At 54.5% G+C, this 22,571-nt stretch overlaps 1 protein-coding gene across 2 annotated transcripts in view; it reads left to right on the top strand.

The window, feature by feature from the left end:
* Window positions 1-22,571, top strand: part of SCUBE1 (signal peptide, CUB domain and EGF like domain containing 1) — a 138,783-nt gene that overhangs the window by 102,539 nt on the left and 13,673 nt on the right. For both annotated transcript variants that reach the window (XM_087448781.1, XM_087448782.1), the window contains 8 exons: window positions 3,686-3,808; window positions 6,355-6,471; window positions 8,020-8,142; window positions 16,925-17,044; window positions 17,383-17,487; window positions 18,519-18,635; window positions 19,461-19,598; window positions 20,845-21,048. In XM_087448781.1, the coding sequence (XP_087304907.1) occupies window positions 3,686-3,808; window positions 6,355-6,471; window positions 8,020-8,142; window positions 16,925-17,044; window positions 17,383-17,487; window positions 18,519-18,635; window positions 19,461-19,598; window positions 20,845-21,048 (1,047 nt within the window). The remainder of the gene's footprint in view (window positions 1-3,685; window positions 3,809-6,354; window positions 6,472-8,019; window positions 8,143-16,924; window positions 17,045-17,382; window positions 17,488-18,518; window positions 18,636-19,460; window positions 19,599-20,844; window positions 21,049-22,571) is intronic.

The raw sequence follows: 22,571 nt of genomic DNA on the forward strand, positions 1-22,571 counted from the left end.
TCGACCCTCCCTGTTTGGTGCTGCACCCACCTGATATTGGGGAGTGGGCACCTTGCTAATTGGCCCTTCTGAGAGGAGAGGTCTGGGGCCTCAACTCCCTGAGCTGGAGCCTGGATTTCCTCAGAGACACCAGCCCCTCCTCCCAACACCTTCCAGAACAGTCTGGGAGAACCCCCACCCACCGCCTGTTTCCTCTCCTCCCTCGCCTGCCCTCTGTCCGGCCAGCCCAGGCCAGCAGCTTGCCTCCCCACTAGGCTGCTCCAGGACGATGCCAGCCCACTCCCCCATCTCTCCCTTTTTGGGTGGGAGCAGGAACAATTGTCCTTCTCTGCGTTGCTGTAGCCCACCCTCGCCCTTCCCTCACACACGCACTGGTGCTGAACACTGGCTGATGCCTCTGAATGTTCCACTCATGGCCCAAGACCCCACCCTTCTCTCAGCCACCCCAACTCATTCGTTCACTCATTCGTTCATCCATGCATTCAGTGAGTGCTCCTGGGCAGTCACTCTGTGCAGGCCTCATGCTGGGCCCTGGGGCTCCGGGCAGGAGCCAGATTCCCAGTCTCTGTCTTGGAGACCCTCTTATTCCCTAAGGGCAGGTCCCATGACAAGGAAGCAGCTAACACTTGGAGAGATGTCCGAGAAGGCTTCCCTGTGGGGCAGTTACTCCCAGGGGCAGGGTGTGGTGGGGGCTGCACCAGGTGGGGGGCCAGAGTCAGGGCTGCCAATGCAGAAGCCAAGCTTACAGAAAGAGGAGAGCAAGGCAGCCAGGCCAGGCTGTGAAGGGAAGGGCCACCAGCCTCTGCAAAAGGGGCTGGACCTCTATCCTGGGACCCCAGGAGGCCACAGAAACCTTTTAAACGGGTAGGGGGCTGCTGGCTGCCTGGGGGCCCATGCAGTGGGAAAGGAGGGAGGTCTTAGAGGGGCAGGAAGTGGAGGGGGCAGAGGCTGCACCCCTGAAGCTCATCAGAATGAAGGTTGAGGGGCTGTGTGAGCCCAGCGCCCCCTCACTAGATCCTGGGCTGGAGCTGCGGGTGCCTCCCCGCCTCTGACCCCCAGGCAGCGGGCTCCACCAGCCGGGGCCTCAAGCAAACATGCCTCCCGCCGCTTGTCTGGTTGCTATGACAGCCCCTCAGCTGACGGGCCCAGATGGGGAAGGGGATGGGACTAGGGGCTCCAGAAGGCCTGCGGCGTTCCCGAGGAGGCCAGCCCCTTCTGCGCCTTCAGTCTCACCAGTGATGCTGTCAGAGGCACCTGTCAGCAGCCCCGTTTGCAGATGGGGAACCTGAGGCCCAGAGAGGCGCCTTTCTGTGCCCAGGATCACACAGATGTCTGGGGCAGAGCTGAGATGGGCCTCGGATCTCCTGCCGGAGGCTTCCAGCTAGAAATTCCCCCGTCTTCCTGTAATCCCCGGGGAGGGATGATGGAGATGCCCAAGCCTCTGCCCTGGACAGGCCCTCACCAGACTTTACGTCTGCTTCCTCAGAGGCCGCAGGGCCAGCGCGGTGCACCAGAGAAGGCCTGTCTCTGGAGACAGCTGGAACTGGCCTCCAACCCGGCTCCTGCACATGGCTGTGACTCCCCTGTACAGTGTGGGATCTGCTCCCCTAGTTGTTTTGAAGATCACATCAGACCTTGCCAGAAAGTGCTTGGCGTGGTCGCCAGCACGAGGTGGTGCCCAGTAGGTGCAGTTACCACCAGAGGGTCCTCCTACTCCCTCTGAGGCATGGGATCACCCTACAGTAGCTTTGTTCCTGAAACACGGGCTTCAGAAGGCGTGCAGGGTTCCCAGTGCTGAGAAGTTGTATTTTCAGTGATCATTTCAGTGTGCGCCCATAGAGCCCTCCTGTGTGCAGAGAGAAGTCCCCCGGCCAACGAGTGGCAGAGCCGGGGGTCACAGCCAGGTCTAGGGAACCGCACACACCCCTGCTGCCTCCCTTAGTGGGGTCACCTCAGGTTCCCTCCCTTCCCACTGTCCTGGTGCCAGAGTCACAAGAATATGCAAACAGACTGGGTCTTTGGGGTGGAGATGACTTGGGGAGGCCCGCCAAGGGCAAGAGACGCAGGGACACACCCAGAGCCCAGTCCTCTGGGGCCTCCACAGGAGAGCAGCTCCGGGGTCCGCCCCTGCCAGACTCCCCGTGCCCCCTTCCCCTCCCAAAGGCTCTGAGAATTGCCGGGGGTGGGGGTCTCTCAGCCTCCCTCTCTTTAAAGCCCCCCTTCTTCTGATGTATTTGACCACAGACCTGGTTTCTGTCTCATTGTTGGGGATCATTCTGGGGGAGCGCTGCTCGAGGACTTTTCAGCAGGCGTCAAGTCCAGCCTGTTTGGTTTGAGGAAAAAGAAGTGAGAGCAGGTGGTGAGAAGCTTGGCCCGCGGTCAGGGTCACTGGGTTAGGACCACGTTCCCTCCCCGGGGGGGCGCTCAGTAAAGTGAGGCAGAGTGACCTTGCTCACAGGGCACTGCCAGTTACAGGGGCTGGATGCTCAGGACGGGCTCAGGGCCGGCTCAGGGGATGCTGGCATCCCAGTCGGCAGCTCTGCTGAGATGTGGCCGCTGGCCAACACGGAGAAGTCCCTTCTGTTTTGCCTGCTGGGAGGGGCTCTTTCACTGCTTCCTTTTTGCCCCCTCCAAATAGGGTGAGAACACCATCCTGAAAGCCGTTTCTTACTTCTCTTACTAGTTGCTGGGTGGTGTCTGGAGGAGGGTGACCAGCATGGGGGCCTGGGGTCGGGGCCCAAGAGGAACTTGGGGGTAAGAAGAGGCACCTCAGGGACAGGGTCTCCGACGACACAGTCCAGCGGGCTGGCATGGGGCCCCGAGAGCAAAGGCCAGATGAGCAGGGCAGTGGAGGGGCACTCACAGGGACAGGGAGAAGTTTGTGGTACATCAGCCAACAGGCCGTGCTCTGAGGGAGAAGGCTCCCATCACTAGAGGTGTGCAAGCAGAGGCCGCCTGGCAGGGGTGCTCGGGAGGGGTCATTATTGCATGGGGTTGGGCCAGGTGACCATCGGAGTGTAGCCACAACTCCTTAAATGCTGGGTGAAGAAATGACCCAAACCAACAGGTGGGAATTGAGGGGCCACGGGAAGAACCAGACTGGAAGCCAGTCGGGCCCAGGAATACCCCAGCTTCCCACGGCCAGCTGCAGCATCTCTAACATCTCTTACTTGATTTTTCTAAGCCTCAGTCTGCCCATTAATAAAACCAGGACAATAACCTACTTTTCAAAAAGAGTTGACTGAGCACTGACTAAGCACCGGCTCCTTGGGAATGTTATTAGTCCCCGTGGCGTTCTTCCAAGTAGGTGCACTGCTGATCCTGGTCTTACAGCTGGGAGCCAAGGCTCCAGGGGTCTAGTAGCTTGTGAGGATGAAAGGACGTGGTGGACGTCCTCGTCCCTGTTGTCTTCCCTGACACAGCAAACATCAGTTCCCCTCCCTTCTATGCCATGAATGCCAGGATTGCCAAGTCTGAGGGGGAAGCAGTGTAACCCATCCTCCTGACCCCCACCACTGTGATCCAGGGCCCCCACCCCTGTGCCCAGTTGGGAGACCTGAGGCCAGCCCTGGGCAATGGGCGGCAGGCAAGTCAGGGCAGGGCGGGTGCTGGGCCATGGTCCCCGCCTTGTGGCCCGAGCCCATTCTCCTCGCCTCGCCTCGCCCCGCCCCCTTGGCTCCCGCAGACATCAACGAGTGCATGGTCAACAACGGAGGCTGCGACCACTTTTGCCGCAACACCGTGGGCAGCTTCGAGTGTGGCTGCCGGAAGGGCTACAAGCTGCTGACCGACGAGCGGACGTGCCAAGGTGAGCCTCCTGCGTGCCCCGGTCAGCCCTCGGCCGGGACATCCCCATCCTCATCAGGGCCCTTCCCCTCCCGGGCTTGTGCAGCTCCTAGTAGAGGAGGTGAGTGTGGGGGTGGGCTTTGTCCACCTGCAGGGCTGGGCCTGAGGGAATGGGGGCCGGTTTTCTGTCCTTAGCTCCTGCCCTCCCTGTCTTCCCTGTCCTTTGTGGCTCTGGGAGCCCTCAGAAGCCATCCAGTCCAACCTGTCTCTTTTATAGATGAGAAACGGAGGCCCAGGGAGGGATCGGCACAGGTCCCAGGTGGCAGAGCTCGTCAGCTCTGTCCTGCTCCTTCCCTCCTGGTGGCCCCCAGGCCTCCCTCAGTAGCTTCAGAGGTTGCGTGTTGCCACCTGGTGGAAGGCATGGCACACTGCAGGCGCTCTCCAACAGTCCCGTCTTAGGGTCCCTGGGTGCCTGCTAGGACTAGTCGGGGTAATGGGAGGAGAGGTCTGGGCAGAAGCCAAGAATCACAGCCCAGGACAAGTCCAGAGATGGTCAGGATGCAGCAAGAGCCCAGAGGATGGGCAGTGGAGAGAGTTGTCAGGGGAGGCGTCCTGGGGGAGAGGACATTGGTGAAATGCTTGAAGGATGAATAGGCATTTTCCAGGAGGAGCCAGGGAGGCAAACCCGTACCCAGAAAGTGTTAGGCTGAGGGAGTTTGGGGGACCACAAGGAGCCCTGTGGGGCTGGATGAGGCCATTGAGAAGGAGACAGGGGTGCCGTGTGGAGCCAGCTTTGGGAGAGAGTGCAGAGGAAGGGGCCAGGATGTCCTGTGTGGCGGGAGAGTGGCTCAGTTTCATCACTGATTACTCTGTTGCAGTCTAGTCCTTTTCTTTCCGTGGAGTTCCAGTAGTTACAGGCTGCACAAGGTAGAGTCTGGCTATGGGACTTGCAGCTTCTGTGGGTTAGTGCAGCTCAGAGGTCGGCCCTGGGGTAGCACACAGCCCTGAGGGGCGAGGGATGTGCTTCCCCAAGGGCCCCAAGAAAGGCGAGCAGGAGGCTGGTGAGGGAGGGTCCAGGGCCAGTCACTTCCCTCCTGGGCTCGACCTCTTCATCCCTGGATGGGCGTCCCAGCCCTGACCTCCTCTTGGGGCTCAAGTGCCCTTTGGGAGCACAGCATCTGTCCAGGCCCCGATCAAGGCTCCTCTACACCTGGACTTTGTTTCTCCGTGGGCCTTGCCGCGCTCTGTGGAAGCCGAGGGAGGGCCCTTGACTTTGCATCCCCAGCTGTCCTATGGGAGAGGTGGGCATAGGCAGCTGCCAAGGCAGGGGTGGGGGGTCCAGGGAGAGGATGACGTTTCTGCTGCTGGGCTCCTCTCTCTGAGGCCTGGGGCTCTGGCCATGCCCTGCCCTTGCTCCAGCACTGCCCTGGGCTCCCCAGCTCCAGCAGGGAGGGGTCTATGCTCCTTTGGTGGCACTCAGGGCCCTTGGGATGGGGACCCCAGACACCTCCCCAGCCCCCTGAGCGCCACACAACCCCCTGGGTGCCCCGTGCTGCCACTTCCCAGCTTTGCCTAGAGTGCTCTTCCCCAATTCTTGTTCCTTCATTCCAAGCTAGCCTCATCCTTCAAGGTCTGGCCCAGGTGCCACAAGCATCCAGAGATCGTCCCAGATCCCCCCTGGGAGGGATCACATCCTCCTTTGAGCATCCGCAGCACAATTCCTTCCTTGTGCTCGTGTTATTACAAACACACATGTGTTATGAGTAGGCGTGTAGTGACATGAGCTAATGTATTCAAAGAGTGAACTCCAACTACAGTGCCCGTGGAGAGGCAGGCCAGTGTCTGCTTTGCCCTCAGGAGCCCCCATCAGCTGTCCCATGGGAGCCGTTTTCCTCAGAACTCATGGCCAGGACAGACTTGTCTCCTGTGAGCGTGTGGTTCATTTCCTCCTTTCTGGTAACAAGCGCTCTGTGACCTTCCCCCTTTCCCTTTTTACCCTGGCTGCCCAGAAGCTCAGAATCAAATTTCACATACTATCAAGGCTACTTTGTTATCCCTGTGGGTTGCATACTCCCTCCCTCCCCTCTCTCTGTTTGTGCTGTTTTCCTTATTTTGTCAAGAGACATCTTGGGGTGATAGGAAGACACATTTTGGTCAGCATCCTAGAGGCCTGGTGTCATGTCCCAGTTCAGCTGCTTCCCCAGGCAGGCCCTGTTAGTTTCCTGCAGGTGTGAATTCAATACCCATCCTAATCACAGCCAAATGTGAGACGTTAAAGTGGCAGAGATTCAGAGTAATGCCTTCTATTCAAAATATTTCTACCCTGCCCGCCTTCAGAAAAGATGTGAGGTGACTTCTAACCCAAAACCATAAGGTCAATGGAGACAAAATGGAAAATCGGGCCTCAACGAGATGTCTGATGTACTCTGAATCTCCTGTGCACAAAGCCTCGGGGCCTGGGGACTGTCGTGCACAGATGTACATTGAGTGACTGAGGAGTGACAGGCCGTGCCCATCCACCCCACCCTGAAACTCCTCTCCAAACTTTGTCTCCCTGTGGCCACGCAGACATCGACGAGTGCTCCTTCGAGCGGACCTGCGACCACGTCTGCATCAACTCCCCGGGCAGCTTCCAGTGCCTGTGTCACCGCGGCTACATACTCTATGGGACAACCCACTGCGGAGGTCTGCAGCCCGCCCACCAGGGCCACCTCCCCCCCGAGGCACGCGCCTGGCCACAAGGCCACCACACTGCACCTCACACCCCAACCCTGACCTTGACTCTAGTGGGCCTGGGAAGGACCTAAGCAAGGCTGGGGGCTGGTGGGCAGAAGGGCTCAGCAGAGAGCAAGGCAGGAGGACGGGAGGAGGGGGCAGCAAGTATCCACTGGGCACCAGGCCTCAGTGAGGTTATGGGCATAGGCCTGGAAACAGCAGTTATGGGGGAACCCGTCCAGAACGGGGGATGGCCACTATGCAGAGAATCCCACAGACCATTCATTCCAGTGGGAGAGGGTGACAACAGAGAAGGGCAGAGTATGGAGACGGGGGGGGGATTCTAAAGGGGGAATGTTTGGGTCAAGATGAGAGGAGGTATGTCAGGGGGATCAGTGTGTGCAAAGGCACTGAGGCAGAGGGAGCACAGAGGGACCCAGAGGCGGTGGTGTGGTGAGAGCCGCTAGGGAAGGGGAGCATGGAGGGAGATGCAGACAGAGAGGACTCAGGGCTTCATGAGCCCCGGAGGGGACTCGGGATTTATTCCCAGTGCAGTGAGAAGCCACTGGAGGGTTTAAGCATGGGTGTGATGTGGTCGAGTTCATGTAACAAGATCACTCTGGCTGCCACCTGTTTAGGAGAACCCAGGGCACCAGTGGGGAGACAGCCCCAGGCGTGGGGGCGAGAGCTAGGGGAGCTCAGGCAGGGTGGGGAGGGAGGTAGAGAAGGGAGAAGGTTCTAGATGTATTTAGGAGCCACAGACAGTGGGACTTGGAGATGTAGGGCATGGCAGGCAAAGGTGGGGGAGCCAAGAATGGCCCCGAGGTCCTGGGTGTCTCTTCCTTTCCTGTGACCTGGGGGCAGCCATACTCCTTCTGCTCGGCTGCTGTGAAGGTTGGATGGGGTCAGGCAGTGAAGTGATCAGGCTCACTGGCGCTGGGTGGGGGACTCCTGGGGTGGGCTGCAGATTCTTCTGGAGGGACCCCCAAAACCCTGGGTGCCAGCTTCCCTGGGCCTGCCGCTCACCGCATGCAGGCAGCCCGGGCGCTCACAGGCCTGTGCTCCAGCATGAACACGGCCCTGCACGAGGGGACACAGGCTGGGAAGGGGCTTGTCCAAAGTCCCACAGTGAGATAAGGCCCCATGATTCCTGGGCAGTGCTTGCTCCCCGCCTCACAAGATCTGACTGGAACTTTAATTTTGTGCCACTTCTCTGCCCTGCCCGCAGTCTGGGCGCAGCTGCTCAAGTTCAGCAAACTGCCGAGGTTCCTGGGGGAGGGATGTGTGCTGGTGTCTGTAGGAGCCCTCTGTGTGCACGCGTACGTGTGTGTGTGTGTGCTCATGTATGTGACTTGTGTGGCTGTGTGTCTGCCTCCAGTGACAGTGTCAGGCTGAGATTGGGTCAGGAGTTCTCGGCCCTCTTGTCCTGGGTGGGCCTTGCCCTGCCAGACCCACAGGTGTGGCCTGGGCTGGCCGGTCCAGCCCCACTCCTGCCCTTACTCCCACCTGTGCTTCCAGATGTGGACGAGTGCAGCATGAACAACGGGAGCTGCGAGCAGGGCTGCGTCAACACCAAGGGCAGCTACGAGTGCGTCTGCCCACCAGGGAGGCGGCTCCACTGGAACCAGAAGGACTGTGTGGGTGAGTGCCCGGGAGTGGCCATCGCTGGGACCCCAGGAAGAAGGGCCTGGGCGCTGGCTCCCCCCTCCCGCCTGGTGCCTGCATGGGGAGGGCGGAGACTTCTCTGGGTGGGCGAGCCGAGGCAGGGCCGCCCTCTTCCTGTGGGGTTACTCCGCAGGTTTCTGCTGCTGGGATATGGCTCATGGGAATGAGGGCTTACAGAAGAGGGGACACAGGTGGAAGGGCACACTTGGTGTCCTCCAGAGGCACAGAAACGGACCTTGGGAGGCAGGGGGGCGCAGAGGTGGGTGGAGACGGGGGGGCGGTGTGTGCAGCCGGAGCTGTGGGCTCAGGAGGAGCTGGAAGCCTAGAGGGAGTGGAGTGTGGAGGCCTCAGCTCCCCAGCTCCCCCTTGTCCTGCCGAGAAAGATGGGGGGAGTGGAGGGGGTGCTTCCACTGGGTGCAGCAGCATCAGAGCCTGGACCAGGGGCACCTTAGTCTTTGCAAACCCACCCTCTGCCCCAGCCACCAGCCACACAATGTCCACGGGGACAGGGGTCCTGGAGAGCACAAGGTTCATGCACCCTCTGCTGGTGTGCCCTGGGTCCTCAGGGCCCCTCTAGGCTGAGTTCCCCCATCTTCACTGATTCCACAGACACGTACTGACTACTCACTAGTCAGCTCTGGGTGCTAGGCTCTGTCCCTGAAAAGGCTCAGGGCCTTGCCCCACCATGCTCTACCATCCCTAGGGCAGCCAGAGGGACCCCTTTAAATCTAAGTCAGAAACCGTTCCTCTCTGCTCAGAACCCTGCAGTGACTCCTCTTCATGCAGAAGCAAAGCCAAGAGTCCTCAGAACCCAAAGGCTACTACACTCTGGCCTGATCCGCCCTCCCCCTCATTCGCCCCAGGCCAGCCTTACTGACCTCGCGGGTGTAGTCCCCCCACCTCAACACAGCCGTGTGCCTGCTCCTCTCTTGGCCTGGAGAGCTCCTCACTCCCTGAGGCCTCTGCCCTGTGAGGCCTTCCCTGCCCACCAACCCAGAGCAACAACCCGCCCCTGCTGCCCTCCGCCCGCCCCCGCTGCGCTCCCACTGTCCTATCCTCCCATTGCACCTCGCACCACCAGACACGATATATATCTATACATACTCCTGTTACTCCTGTCGGGTGTTGTCTGTGTCGTCGCTAGAATACACGCTCTCCACAGTTGAGCAGGTGTTTCTTGCCTGTTTTGTTCACTGCTGTATCCCCAGCATCTAGAACAGAGCCTGGCAATCGTAGACGCTCAGTAAATATTTGTTGAATAAATGAATGAAACTATCAAAGAGTGGATACCATCACTTAATATCTGAAATCAAAGAGCTGAACTGATTGCTTCCTTAAGTGAGAATTGCTGTGCTGTTCAGGCAAAGTCTTATTGAGCAAAGCAATCCGCTGGTCTTGCCGGGAGTTTCTTGGGGAGGAGCTTGTTTGGGGTTGTGTTGGTTAGAGGAAAGATTGGATGTTGTCATTTTTAGGAGCACGGCTTGTGCTGGGTACGAGGAGGAGTGGGTCGACACCAGCCTTAGAGGCCCAATCACTGAGTGAATCTGCCATCGGTTGGCTGACTCCCAAGCCTGGGGCTGTCATCGATTGATTGGCCTTCATAGGCGTGTCCACTGATTCCTTAGCCTCATGCTAGGTCTGGCATTTACTTGTTGCCAGCGCTATGGGGCCAACAGGCTTTCTCTAGGACTATGGGGAAGTGTGTTTTCTTATTCTCAGTCCCCCTTTTGGTCGTCCCTCCCTCAGTCAAAGCTGCAGGAGAGGCCTCCAGGGCTTGTCCAGATCTTCTCCACTGCCACTGACCCTCCAGGAAGAGTCACTGGTGGAGGTCTGGTGGACAGGTCACTGTCAGCGTGACTGGATCCCACTTTTGTCTCTAAGTCATCTGCTGGGACTGTGACTATATAAAAACAGTTAATATTCCAGACGGTAGACATGGAATCACTGAGACAAACAAGTATAACTGAAGGTGTTATTAGAAGGTACTGGAAGGCCCTCTAGAACCATGATCTATGGGTTCCCAGGGCTGACCAAGAAAACCAGTCCCACCAACTCCCTCAGTCTGCCTTAAGTATTCAGGTTGCTTTCTCTTATGGCCTCGAGGTAGGTTGTTCTACCTCACCCCCGCTGTGAATCCAGGTTCAAAATGAAGTACTGGCTGTGGCACAGAGCCCCTTGGTCGGCTGAAAGAAAGTCCAAGGCCATACTATCATCCATGACCACCTGCACTAGGAAGTCGGACTGGTTTGTCCTGCCCCTCAACACCGTGCCGTAGGCTGCAGTATTTACTATAGCACCCAAAGTGAGGGGCAGAGTTTTGATGAGCACTTGGAGCTCTCCAGTTCCTGTGGATGGGACCAAGAGCCGCCACAGTCTGCTTCACAGGTACTATTTATGTCGCTCGGAAGGGTATTATACTTGAGATGCTTTGCAAGAGAGTGTCGCTCACTGAGGGTATTAGGGGTCTTTCACTCGGAACGGTCTGTTAGCCCCACAGAACACTTAGCTGTGGTCCTGGGGTGGCATTGATGAGCCGGGCTTCCATATCAGAGAAGGGATCAACCTCCTTGGAGCTATAGGGATATTGTCTGTGCATGTTGCTGCGATAAACAGTCAGATACAATGTGAGACAGCTGAAGCCGCCTCTCTCAGCACGAGGGCATTTTCCTTCTTTTTTATGTATTGTGTACAGGGTCTCCTAATTAATAAGGTTCATGTAACATACTTTATGCCATTTTTCAGTATTGGCTTCCCTAGCAACAGCTTGGGAGAACCAATTTGAAGAATAAAGATGGTGGCTGTCCCTAGTAAGGCCTAGATCTAGGTGAGTTGTTATTTGTAAGGGAAGAGTGATAGGATAAAGGAGAAGTGTATATAACCTTACATGCGTAAGGTGGGAAAACGTGACCAAAAGAACAAAGAACAAAGAAACATATGCAAAGGAGCATGTGGAAATCAGGGGTTGCACACAGCTAGGAGAATTTATTCCAATGGTCTCAGGAAGAAGCTGTCTACTTTGTGTAGTCCTCTGCCTGTTCTCAGAATCTTGGGTAACAGTCGATTTCTGCGAACTGTGTGCTTCTGGAGTCTCTGAAGAACCTCGGTTTAAGACCTCTAAATGGAGAGTTTACAGTAAGTTCTGAAAAGCTCATTTCTATTTTTCCAAAAGATTAGGGGTATTAAAGACAGTGAAATTTCTGAGTAATTTCTGAATGACTCTCACAGTAAAATGTGTCTGCATATTACTAAATAAATAAGTTGGAATATCCCAAATAAGGAACACAAAATCTAATAATATTTTAGCTCCTGTGAGTGCTGTTATTTTCTTCAACAAGAGACTGCTTCAGTTCACCCCAAAAGTAAGCATACTATTCCTAGTGCATATTTATAACCCATAAGATCCATTTGGAGGTGCTCACGGGGTCCCTCGGGGTTTGACTCCGCTCTGTGTCCCATCTTTACACTTTACCCAGGATTCTGTTAGTTATGGACGCGCCATGCACTGGTCATTTCCTCGGCTACCTTGGAAAAGTTTCTCCCCAATGTCCAACATCACAGCCAATTTGTCCCTCGTGGGATGAGTTTCTTGGGGAAGATGTTAACAACATCCACGTGAGGTAGTCTGGTGGTTCCAAGTGGCCGTCCAGGCTTCACCAGAGATCATCCTCATGGATCTTACAACTTGACTGTTCCCCTGGCTCCTTTGCAAAATAGGAAGCCAAACGTGGTGTGTGTGTGATGGAATCCTTGAGCCTCTCCCTGGATTTGTCTCTCTCTGCTATAGGAAGTCCTCGCCGAAGGGCTTTAATCAGAGCAGCCTGTTTAACACGGTGATCCGGGAAGCGTTTCATCTAACTTCCATCTCTTCTACTTGGGCCTCTGGGTTTCAGTTATGGACGGTAAACCTCTTTGCTTTCAAAGCATTCCAGAGTCCAATGCTACAGCTCTCCATGTACGTACTTACCTTTCTATCTTTAGCAATTTAACGTGCCCTACAGAGGGCCACTAGTTTGGCCTCTAGAGTCAATCTGAGTCCCTTGGGGCTTGATTCCAGCCTGGATAATTCTTGCATATCCAGCCTGGTATTGTCTGTCTTCCTTTTGGTTTTTTTTGCTTTTATTAACTTCTTTATTGAGATATAATTCACATGCCAGACAATTTACCCATTTAGTGTACAATTCAGTGGTTTTTAGTATAATCACAGAGTTGTGCAGCCAAAATCAATTTTAAAGCATTTTCATGACTCCAAGAAGAAACCCCGTGCCCATAGCATCACTCCCCATTCCCTCTCAAGCCCCCCAGCCCTCAGCAACCATAATTTGCTTTTGTCTCTATGGATTCACCTATCCTGGACATTTCGTGTAAGTGGAATCATACAATCTGTGGCTTTTTGTGATTGGCTTATTTCATTTAGGGTAATGTTCTCAAGGTTCACCCATGTCGCAGCGTGTGTAAGTGCCTCATTCCTTCTTGTTGCTGAATTATATTCCACTGTATGGTTATACCCCATTGTGTTTATCCATTTGTCAGTTGATGGACATTTGGATTGTTTCCAGCTTGGGGCTGTTATGAATAATGCTGCTGTGAACATTCACGCAAAATTTTCCGTGTGAACATATGTTTTCAGTTTTCCTGCGTAGACACCTAGGGGTGGAATTGCTGGGTCATGTGGTAACTCTATGTTTAACGTTTGAGGAACTGCCAGACTATTCTCCAAAGTGGCTGTGTATGAGGGTTCCAATTTCTCCACTTCCTTGCCAACACTTGTTATTATCTGACTTTTTGATTGTAGCTCTCTTAGTGGGTGTGAGATGGTATCTCATTGTGCTTTTGGTTTGCATTTCCCTGATGGCTAATGATGTGGAGCATCTTTTCATGTGCTTATTGTCCATTTGTAGATCTTCTTTGGAGAACATTCAGATCCTTTGCCCATTTTTTAATTGAGTTATTTGTCTTTATTATTCAATTGTAAGAGTTCTTTATATATTCTAGACACTTGTTAGATATAGGATTTGCAAAGATTTTCTCCCATTCTGTGAGTTGTCTTTTCACTTTCTTCGTGGTGTGTTTTGGAGAATTTTTTTTTTTTTTTTTTTTTGGTGAGGAAGATCAGCCCTGAGCTAACATCCATGCCAATCTTCCTCTCTTTGCTGAGGAAGACCAGCCCTGAGCTAACATCTATTGCCAATCCTCCTCCTTTTTTTTTTTTTCCCCTTTTTCTCCCCAAAGCCCCAGTAGATAGTTGTATGTCATAGCTGCACATCCTTCTAGTTGCTGTGTGTGGGACGCAGCCTCAGCATGGCTGGACAAGCGGTGTGTCGGTGCACGCCCGAGGTCCGAACCCAGGCCGCCAGTAGCGGAGTGCCAGCACTTTACCGCTAAGCCACGGGGCCGGCCCCCGTGGTGTGTTCTGAAGCACAAAAGTTTTTAATTTTTATAAAGTCCAATTTGTCTGTTTTTTTTCTTTGGTTGCTTGTGTTTTTGATGTCATTTCTAAGAAACCATTGCCTAATTCAAGTTCCCAAAGATTTATACCTGTTTTCTTCTAAGAGCTTTATAATAAAGTTTTAGCTCTTACATTTAGGTCTTTGATCCATTTTGAATTGATTTTTTATATGGTGTGAGATGGGGTGCAACTTCATTCTTTTGCATATGGCAATCCACTTGTCATAGCATCATTTGTTGAAAAGGCTATTCTTTTTCCCCATTGAATTATCTTGGTATCCTCTTGAAATCAATTGGCTATAAATGTGTGGGTTTATTTCTGGACTCTTAATTCTATTCTATTGATGTATTTGTCTGTCCTTATGCCCATACCTCACTGTCTTGATTACTGTAGCTTTATAGTGAGTTTTTAAATCGTGAAGTGTGAGTCCTCCAACTTTGTTTTTCATGTTCAAGATTTATCTGGCTATTCTTGAACGTCCCTTGAATGTCCGTATGAATTTTAAGATCTCTTTATTTTTAAGATAAGTCCCGTCAACAAACAATATTAAGTTGGAATTTGGTATAGAGTGTCCAAAAGATCTATTTTGGATATGAACACTTCTGAAATACAGACACACAAAGACGAGTTTCTCCCTCAGGAAGGGGTAGGAGAGTTACTCACTGGTAATATGAGAAGGAGAAAGGAACCAGACACCATAATTAGTTCATTGACAAGCAGAAAAAATACTAGGTGTTTTCAGTTCACAGTAGGGATCATACTACATGTGGTGCCCTCAGAGTTAAAGGTGATTTTGGTACAAGATCTAAAGATGCTTCAACTACTTTATCCAGGGCTGCAATTGCTCTGAGGCAGGGAAGACAAGCCTTGGTCCTGGTGCTTGCCATGTGGTTGATTTTGTACCCTGAGAGCATGGCCTAACCTTTGTGTGTTTATGCCAAAAAAAAAAAAAAAAAGTTCATGGCAACCTAGGAAGACTCAACCTGGACTCTTCCTGGCTCTGTTGCAGCTGTTCTGCTGATGTGGAAGCTTCGGCCCAGGGATTCTGATTGTGAATCATACGTAATATAGGTATGTTAAGGCTCCTCAGCTATAATTGAATCTATGTAGGAGAATTTTCTGGGACTTCTAAAAATAACCTCTTAGGTATATGTTAGCTGTTCCATTTGCAGAGTAGACCCTTCCACACCACAGGTGTAGGGCTCTGACCCAGAGAAGGAACGGTTGTCTCTGATAACAGTCCCAAAGGAGCAGGTACAGGTTGGAACTCGGGAAAGAACTGAGGCTTGTTAGAAAGTCCCACCACTTGAGTGGTTTAGTAAACCAAAGTAGATCAAGTTCATGTCCCCTCGAGCCTTCTACAACTTCCTGTGCATTTTCAGATTTGCCTCTTACTATCTTTATTTGTATTCTCCCACAACCAGACATTCTTGCTTTAAGGCAAACATATTTTTTTCCTTTTTTTTTACTTACTGCCAGTCAATTTGCCTTCCCTCTTGCTTTTTAGGCGACTTGAAACTTTTCTCTGAGGGCTTTGATGGTCTGCGGTGGTGGAATTAATGGTATGTGTGGTGGGGTCAGAGATTTCGCCCTCCGTACAAGCTGAGTAAGCTCGCCCGCTGCTGCTTCATGGGGGCCAGCAGAAGTCACAGGACGCCTGGGTCAGAGACCCCGGACCTCAGTGCTCACAGCACAGCAAGCAGCGTGAGCAGCATGTTTGTGCTGGTTCTCCTCACCTGCCCCAGGGACCGTCCACCCAGGCGGGTGCCATGCAGGCAGGGTATTTGCGTCATAGCTGAGGAGCACCCAGCTGGGCAAACTCACCGCTTTGAGGGTGAATAGAAGCCCACCTGCTCTTTGTCTGGAGGGAGATGTTACCTCATCCCTAGAAGTCTCTCGCTGCAAACGCAGCCCTGAGAGATGGCCCGGGGAAAGAGCCATCAGTGCTTTGCAAGAACATGCGAGGACACACAGGGCCCGGTGGTTTGCCTCTTCAACTAGAGGCCCCTGTGCGAACAAGACAGCTGTGTTGTTGTCCATCTTAGTTAATGACAATTCCTTTTAGGAATTGAGAGAAATTCAGGGAATTGTTGGGGGCTACAGTCTCCCTCAGAAGTTGGTGGATGGTTGTCCTTCTTTTTCTTTTTTTTTTTTAAATAATTTTATTTATTTTTCCCCCAAAGCCCAAGTAGATAGTTGTATGTCATAGCTGCACAACCTTCTAGTTGCTATATGTGGGACGCGGCCTCAGCATGGCCAGAGAAGCAGTGCATCGGTGCGCGCCCGGGATCCGAACCCAGGCCGCCAGTAGCGGAGCGCGCGCACTTAACCGCTACGCCATGGGGCCGGCCCACTGGTTGTCCTTCTATTTCTTAACCGTATGAACACTGGCTCCTCCAGTGGCCCTTTTGGCTTGCATTGTCTGCAAGTGTTTTATTTGTAGTTTCTTGATTCCTTGGCAACAGAGGACTTTTGGTCTTGTATTTATTTGAGGGGCCAGATGTTTTATGTGAAGAGCAATAAGTTTGTTTTTATTTCTAGACTATTTACTTTTTAAAGACTTCTTGAAAATGTTCAGCCACATGTTGAAGATCATCCAAATTGGCAATTTCCCACTCCAATTTATTTTTCCAACTAAGTCCCCTATTTCAGCCCGTTCACTGGAGTGACTCCACCATTGATGACGGCCTCAGAGTGTGATAGGCGTGTTCCTTTAAGCCAGTTGTCATTGACCAATCAGACATCTATAAAATCAGCTCTGAGGTTTACCAGCGTTGTAGAACTGTCAGTCTTTTCCTAGGAGTCTGGGGAATTTTTTAATCCTCAGAAGATAAATACACACATGAGAAACTCTGAAGAGCTCAGTTTGGGACATCTCCAGACACCTGGTGGATGTGTCCAGGGGCCGCCCCAGAGAGGGCTTCCTAGTGACCCTGCCACACTTAGAGGTCAGTCACTGCCAGGAAGCCCGTGTCCGTTTTCAGCCATTCCTTTCCCAGATGGGCATGGACACCTGCTCTGGAGAACCCGGCCCTGCCCTCGGGTCTGGGCATAGGGCGTGAACCTTCTCACAGACAGCCCGGACTGATGTCAGGGAAGGAGGGAGCAAGCCAGCTCTCTGGGCCCAGCATCCCCACATGTCCAAATGGATGTGGACCCTGCCATCCCCCAGCCCCTTCCCACCAAGACGGTCTGGCCCCAGGACAGAGGTGTGGTGGGAGTCCCTGTTGGTCCATGCTCCGGGGCCCTGCTGGCTCCAAAAGGCCTCTGCCCTGGCCCCCTCAAGCCCTCTCGTGTTTTTCTTCTCCTCAGAGATGGGCAAGTGCCTTTCTCGGGCCAAGGCCTACCCCCGGGCCCAGCTGTCCTGCAGCAAGGTGGGCGGTGTGGAGAGCTGCTTCCTTTCCTGCCCGGCCCACACGCTCTTCATGCCAGGTAACCGGAAACTGTCCTGGATGGCACGGTGGGGGTGGGGTTTCCTTCCCTGGGGTCCAGTCCCTGCTCCCTGCTGTTCTTCAGGAAAGAGCCTGCCCTAGGAGTAATCACTGAGTGATCCTGGGCAGCCGTCTGGTTGTCAGTGTCCTGGGGTGCAGTGTCCCTCTCAGCAGTGCAGTGGGCTCCCTCCTGCCCCGTAGCCGTGTAGCAGAAATGAACTGACATAAGAGTCAGTCCTGACCTTCATCTTATTCGTCGACCCCTCTGAGGCCCCCAGGATCTGGGGGTGCTGGAATGGAGGGGCACCGAGGCCTGCCTCATCACTGGCCTCTCTGCAGACTCGGAAAACAGCTACAGTCTGAGCTGCGGTGTCCCAAGTCTCCAGGGCAAGACGCTACAGAAACGCAACAGCACCAGCTCCAGCACTGGGCCCAGCTGCTCAGGTAGGCCCTGGCCTGTCCATGCCACATGCACCTGGGTGACACCTTGATTTTGCATCCAGCACCATGCTGTGGGGAGAGGCAGGGTACGGCCCAGGGAAGAGTTTCCTGGACTGGGGCCTGCCCAGCATGGCCCAGGGTGCTGGGGAGAGAAGAGTAGGGCCGGGACCTAGAAGCAAGCAGGTTGCAGGCTGAGTCCCAGCCCAGGGACAGTGGACCATGGAAGGGCCCTTCCAGCTCTGAGGCTCTGGGACATGATTCCAGTGATTCAGTGACCCTAAGGTGCCGTGAGTCTATGGGTCTCAGACTCAGTTTCAGTGAAGTGAGTTACATCTGCTGTGGCCATGAGGTCCTAAAAGCTCCCAGAGTCAGAGCCATCCTGGAAGACCCTGCCCCAGAAGTACCAGAGCATGATCCCTTTCAGACCAACCGGTCAGGTCCCGGTCAGCACAGAGCAGCCAACTCCGCAGCCAGCAGGAGCAGGAGGCTGTGTCTTCAGCGGCTTTTCCTATTCAGGATGCGGGATTCGGTGATGGGGGTGCCTCTGTGTATCATGTGTATGTGTGTACGCGTGATCAGCATGCATGTTGTGGTTCTGAGCATCTGTGATTGTAGGATTCTTTAGTTCAAGGGGCTGTGATTTGCTTTCAAAGGACTCAGTGGTTCTGGACATCTGTATTATTTCGAAGCCCCTTCCCTTCCTTGCTTCCCTCTCTCTTCTGTCCTGCCCCATTTCCTGAAAGCACGAGCCCCACGAACTGGCTTTGGTGATAGGGAGGAGGTGGAGGCCTTCCTTTCCTCCTCCGCAGTAGACCCCGGGTTGGCTGGCCCCTGGCCCTACATGCTTTCACCTTTTCCAGGGCTTGCAAGGAGAGAAATGAGGCAGTGCAGGTTCACCCACCCCCAGCTCCCGGTGGATTTGTCCCCGCAGCAGCCGCCTTACACTCAGGCACTCCCTCTGCAGCCCCTGGCCCCCCACTACCTCCCTGCCCACAGGAGAAGCCACCACTTGAGGGGATTTTGGCTTTCCCCAGGTGCCCCCGACACCTCCATCAGGCAGAAGGCCCGCTTCAAGATCCGAGATGCCAAGTGCCTCCTCCAGCCCCGCAGCCGGGAGCCAGCAAAGGAGGCCCTGAGGCAGCTGCTGCTGGGTGAGTGAGCTGCCCTGGTGCCAACCCACACAGGGTGGGCAGGGGGGGTCCCCATGCCTGGGAGCTGGGAGTCCAGGGTTGAGTGGGACTGAGTTTCCAAGGGTGGGGCCTTTCTTTGTCCTCACTACCACGGTTCCTTAGCCCCAGGAGCCGTGCCCGGTGCACTGTGGACAGCGGTGTTATCCCTTGGGAAGAAGGCTAGCCATTGAATGGAAAGTTTGGGTCCTGTAGCATTCCTGGGGTCCCTCGTCCCTGCCTTGCTGGGGGTTAAGTGAGCTCCCCTAGAGCAAGGGCTTTCTGCGTAGCCTGGTTGTGTCCAAATGGAGGGAACACAGGGCTCACTCAGCAGCTCTTTCTTGAATGACAGTGGCCAAAAAGGATGTTCCGGGCTCGGGGCACAGCACCACGAAAGCATGGTGAGAAGGGCCCAGGAGGAAGGCATCCCAGCTCTGTTTCCATGAGGATTCCTGAGCACCTTAGGGTTCCTCCTCAAACCTGACAAACCTCAGCACTCAGCAGGCCTAACGGGGGCCGAGTCACCGTGGGCTGGGGCTGCATAGCTGCATTAAGGACTATGCACGAGGGGCCTCCATATGCAGCAGTGCAATGGACTCAGAGGGCTGGGTGCAGGGCCTGGCTCAACTGCCAGCCCCTCACGAGACCTCAAGCCAGTCCTGGCCTTCTCCAGCCTCAGTTTCCCTGTCTGCACCATGGACTGTTAGGCAAGGTGGGACCCTTACCAATGGCAATCTATGTGCCAGGCTAAGTAGGACCCTGCTCCCTGCCCCGTGCCACCTTTGCCACAGTGGTCCCTTCCTTGTCCAGAAAACTGCCACGTGACCTTTGTGACCCTCAAGTGTGACTCCTCCAAGAAAAGGCGCCGTGGCCGAAAGTCCCCATCCAAGGAGGTGACCCACATCACAGCAGAGTTCGAGGTTGAGACAAAGATGGAAGAGGCCTCAGGTGGGTGAGGGGTTCCCTTGTGGGCTGCTGAGGGCCTCAGGGAGGAGAGTGGACTGGGAGGGCTGGCGAGGTCTGCCGGGCAGGAAGCTGGGCTCCCACCAAGCCATGGCTCCTAGAGGTGGAGGCTGGCCAGGCAAGCAGGACAAGTGTCAAGAGTCAGTGCGGGTCCTTAGCACAGCTGCCTGTAGCCCGGGATGGAGAGGAGGCCCAGGGCACTGAGGGGAGCAGGGCTCAGGGCCCACAGTGACAGCCGCGCAGCCTCACCCCGCCCCCACCCCTCGCCAGGGCCTGGGAAGGCTGATGCCTGCAGCTCCCCAGAGCAGTCAAGCCAAAGACCTGTCTTCCCAGCTTCCAGAGGGGGCTTGTAATGCTGGCTTGTGTTTCATACCAGTGCTTTCCTCTTGGCTGTAAGTGAGCATTGAGTTGTGGCAGGAGTTGAGATCTGTCAGCAAACGTGTGCTGTGTGTGCCCAGCCCTGGGCGCTGTGGAAAGAGAGGACCACACCGTGGTCCCCACACTGGTGACACTCCCAGCCATGGAGGGGCAGACACTCACACAAACTACCCAGTGCCAAGGGGAACTCTAGATGGTGGGAGCATGAGAACAAACAGGGCACGGAGCTGAGGCCTCTCCCCAAGAGAGGGGCCCCGGAAGTCTTCCCAAAAGAGGCACCATTTGAATCAGGACGTGAAATCAAAGTTCACCAAGTGGAAGAGATGGCAGGGCATGGCATTCAGGCAGAGGGAATAGAATAGACAAAAGCACCGACATCAGAGAGAGCAGGATGTGTTCAGGAAGCAGTGAGTAGGGCAAGGTGGCTAGAAAGTGGAGTTCACAGTGAGGGTCAGAGTTCCGGAGGTTAGGACTGGAAAGGCAGGCAGGGGCCAGACCACGAGGGGCCTTGGATTAAAGGCCAGAGAGCTGGACAATTTCCTGGGGACCGTGGCAGCCTCCAGGGTGTCTGAGTGGCATGGAGGAGTTGTGTCCTGGGGAGGTGATGTGTTGCAGTCACAGAGGCCTGGTTTCTATTCAGATCTGCTGCGTGGCCTTGAGCAGGTCCTACCTCTCGGAGCCTCAGTCTCCTCTTCTGTCAGATGGACGCAGCCATGGTGCCTCACCTCAGGGCTGCTGTGAGAATGGGCTCCAAGCAGAGGCCGGGCGCAGCGTAGTGCCTGGCAGAGGGGAAGCCTCCATGAAGAGGCAGCTCCCAGGGGGTTGCAGGTCACCGTCTCTCCCGCCCATGCAGAGACCTGCGCAGCGGACTGCCTGCGGAAGCGAGCAGAGCAGAGCTTGCAGGCTGCCATCAAGACTCTGCGGAAGTCCATCAGCCGGCAGCAGTTCTCCGTCCAGGTTGCAGGCACTGAGTACGAAGTGGCCCAGCGGCCGAACAAGGCCCTGGAGGGCCAGGGGGCGTGCATCACAGGCCAGGTGCTACAGGACGGCAAATGTGGTGAGTTCCTGCCCACAGCCACTCACATGTCAACTGGGCAAACTTCCTCTGTCCTTCCTTCCACTGCGACCCGGGTAAACAGCACACGGGGGAGATAGAGAGGCGCAGAGGCCTGTCAGAGAGAGGCCCCGTCTACTCATCATAATGGCTGTCGTTTAAAGAGCACTCCCCTGGTGCCGGGCCCTGGGCAGGGCTCTCACTTGGTCAGCATCTGTACTCCCCAATCCTGAGGAGGGATGGCACAGGGAGAGCACAGGCCAGCAGGGCCACAGTGGAGGGGCGTGAGGGGCATAGGGACCAGTCTGTGTGGTTAGAGAAGGCTTCCCAGAGGAGGAGCAAAGCGAAGATGCACGTGAGGCTGAGGGCCACCCAGGGGTGCAGCGCGTGCTGCAAGGAAGCAGGTGAGGCCAGGCCCACAGCAGGGGCTCAGGCAGGGTGGCCAGGCAGAGTCCGGGTGAAGGAGGCTGGTCGATGCCTGCTCTTCAGCGCCCCCATCGGGGGCAGAGGATATTAACCCAGCCCACCACAGTTGCTCCACTTTAATTCACCATTTTCCCTCTGCGTTGATTAGGATTTTCTGGGGGTGTATTCTGAGTTTATACCAACATCCTGCTTCTCATCAAACTTCACCCACCAGCCATCGCACTCACTGACAACTCCCACCAGAGCAGCCACCTCTACAATGGTTGCCAAGCGGATATTCTCTGTTTCTATCATCCCTTCTACGTTTATTAGTTAACATTCTACTGTAAGAAAGAGCTCTCCCTTCTCCCCGACTTATGTATGTATGTATGTACGTGTGTGTGTATCTGTATATTTATGTATTTCTATCAGTATGGACTCATAGATTTCTCTTTCACTCACTAAGTTGTGATCCATTCCTGACGTTATTTAATTCAGTGCTCAGATTGTCCCTGCTTAGGCAGTAGGCACCCCGTCAGGCTGCTCCTGTCTCCTTTGACATGTCCCCCTCAGTTGTTGAGCTTTCTCTTACTGTCTGGCACTAAAGATGTCTCAGACTCAACTTGTACTTTCCCTACCCCAGCCCCTGGAATCACCCAAATCCCCAAGGACCCCTGGTTCCTTTTAGAGGAGGATGACATGTAGGAGCCAAAAGCTGGGGTGCTCATTGCTACTGGAGGGTCATTGCTGCTGGAGTGTCATTGCTTCTGGGCCCTCTCGTTGGACAGAACTAGCCAGTATAGGTATGCATACACATACCCCCATACATACCTGCACTGTTTCTATAGGGGTGTGTGTGTGTGTGTTAGAAAACCACAAGTTCATACCAATATCTCCAATTCAATACCTCAGGGTTCTTTCTAACCTTCCCTCTTTCCGTGTCTCTAAATATCTTCTCCATTGAGACACTTGGCTCCCTTTCTCCTTAACTCACTTTCTCAATCAGTGGCCTTATGTACTCATCAGCTTGCTGCTTTGCTCTGTGCAGCCGGCCACACTGGCTCGCTCTTCAGCCCAGCATCTCCCACTGTCCCCAGCCACCAGGCCTTCCTGCCCATGCC

Source organism: Ceratotherium simum, chromosome 25, assembly GCF_057802395.1.
Source record: "Ceratotherium simum simum isolate JZ-2026a chromosome 25, ASM5780239v1, whole genome shotgun sequence".
NCBI lineage: Eukaryota > Metazoa > Chordata > Mammalia > Perissodactyla > Rhinocerotidae > Ceratotherium > Ceratotherium simum.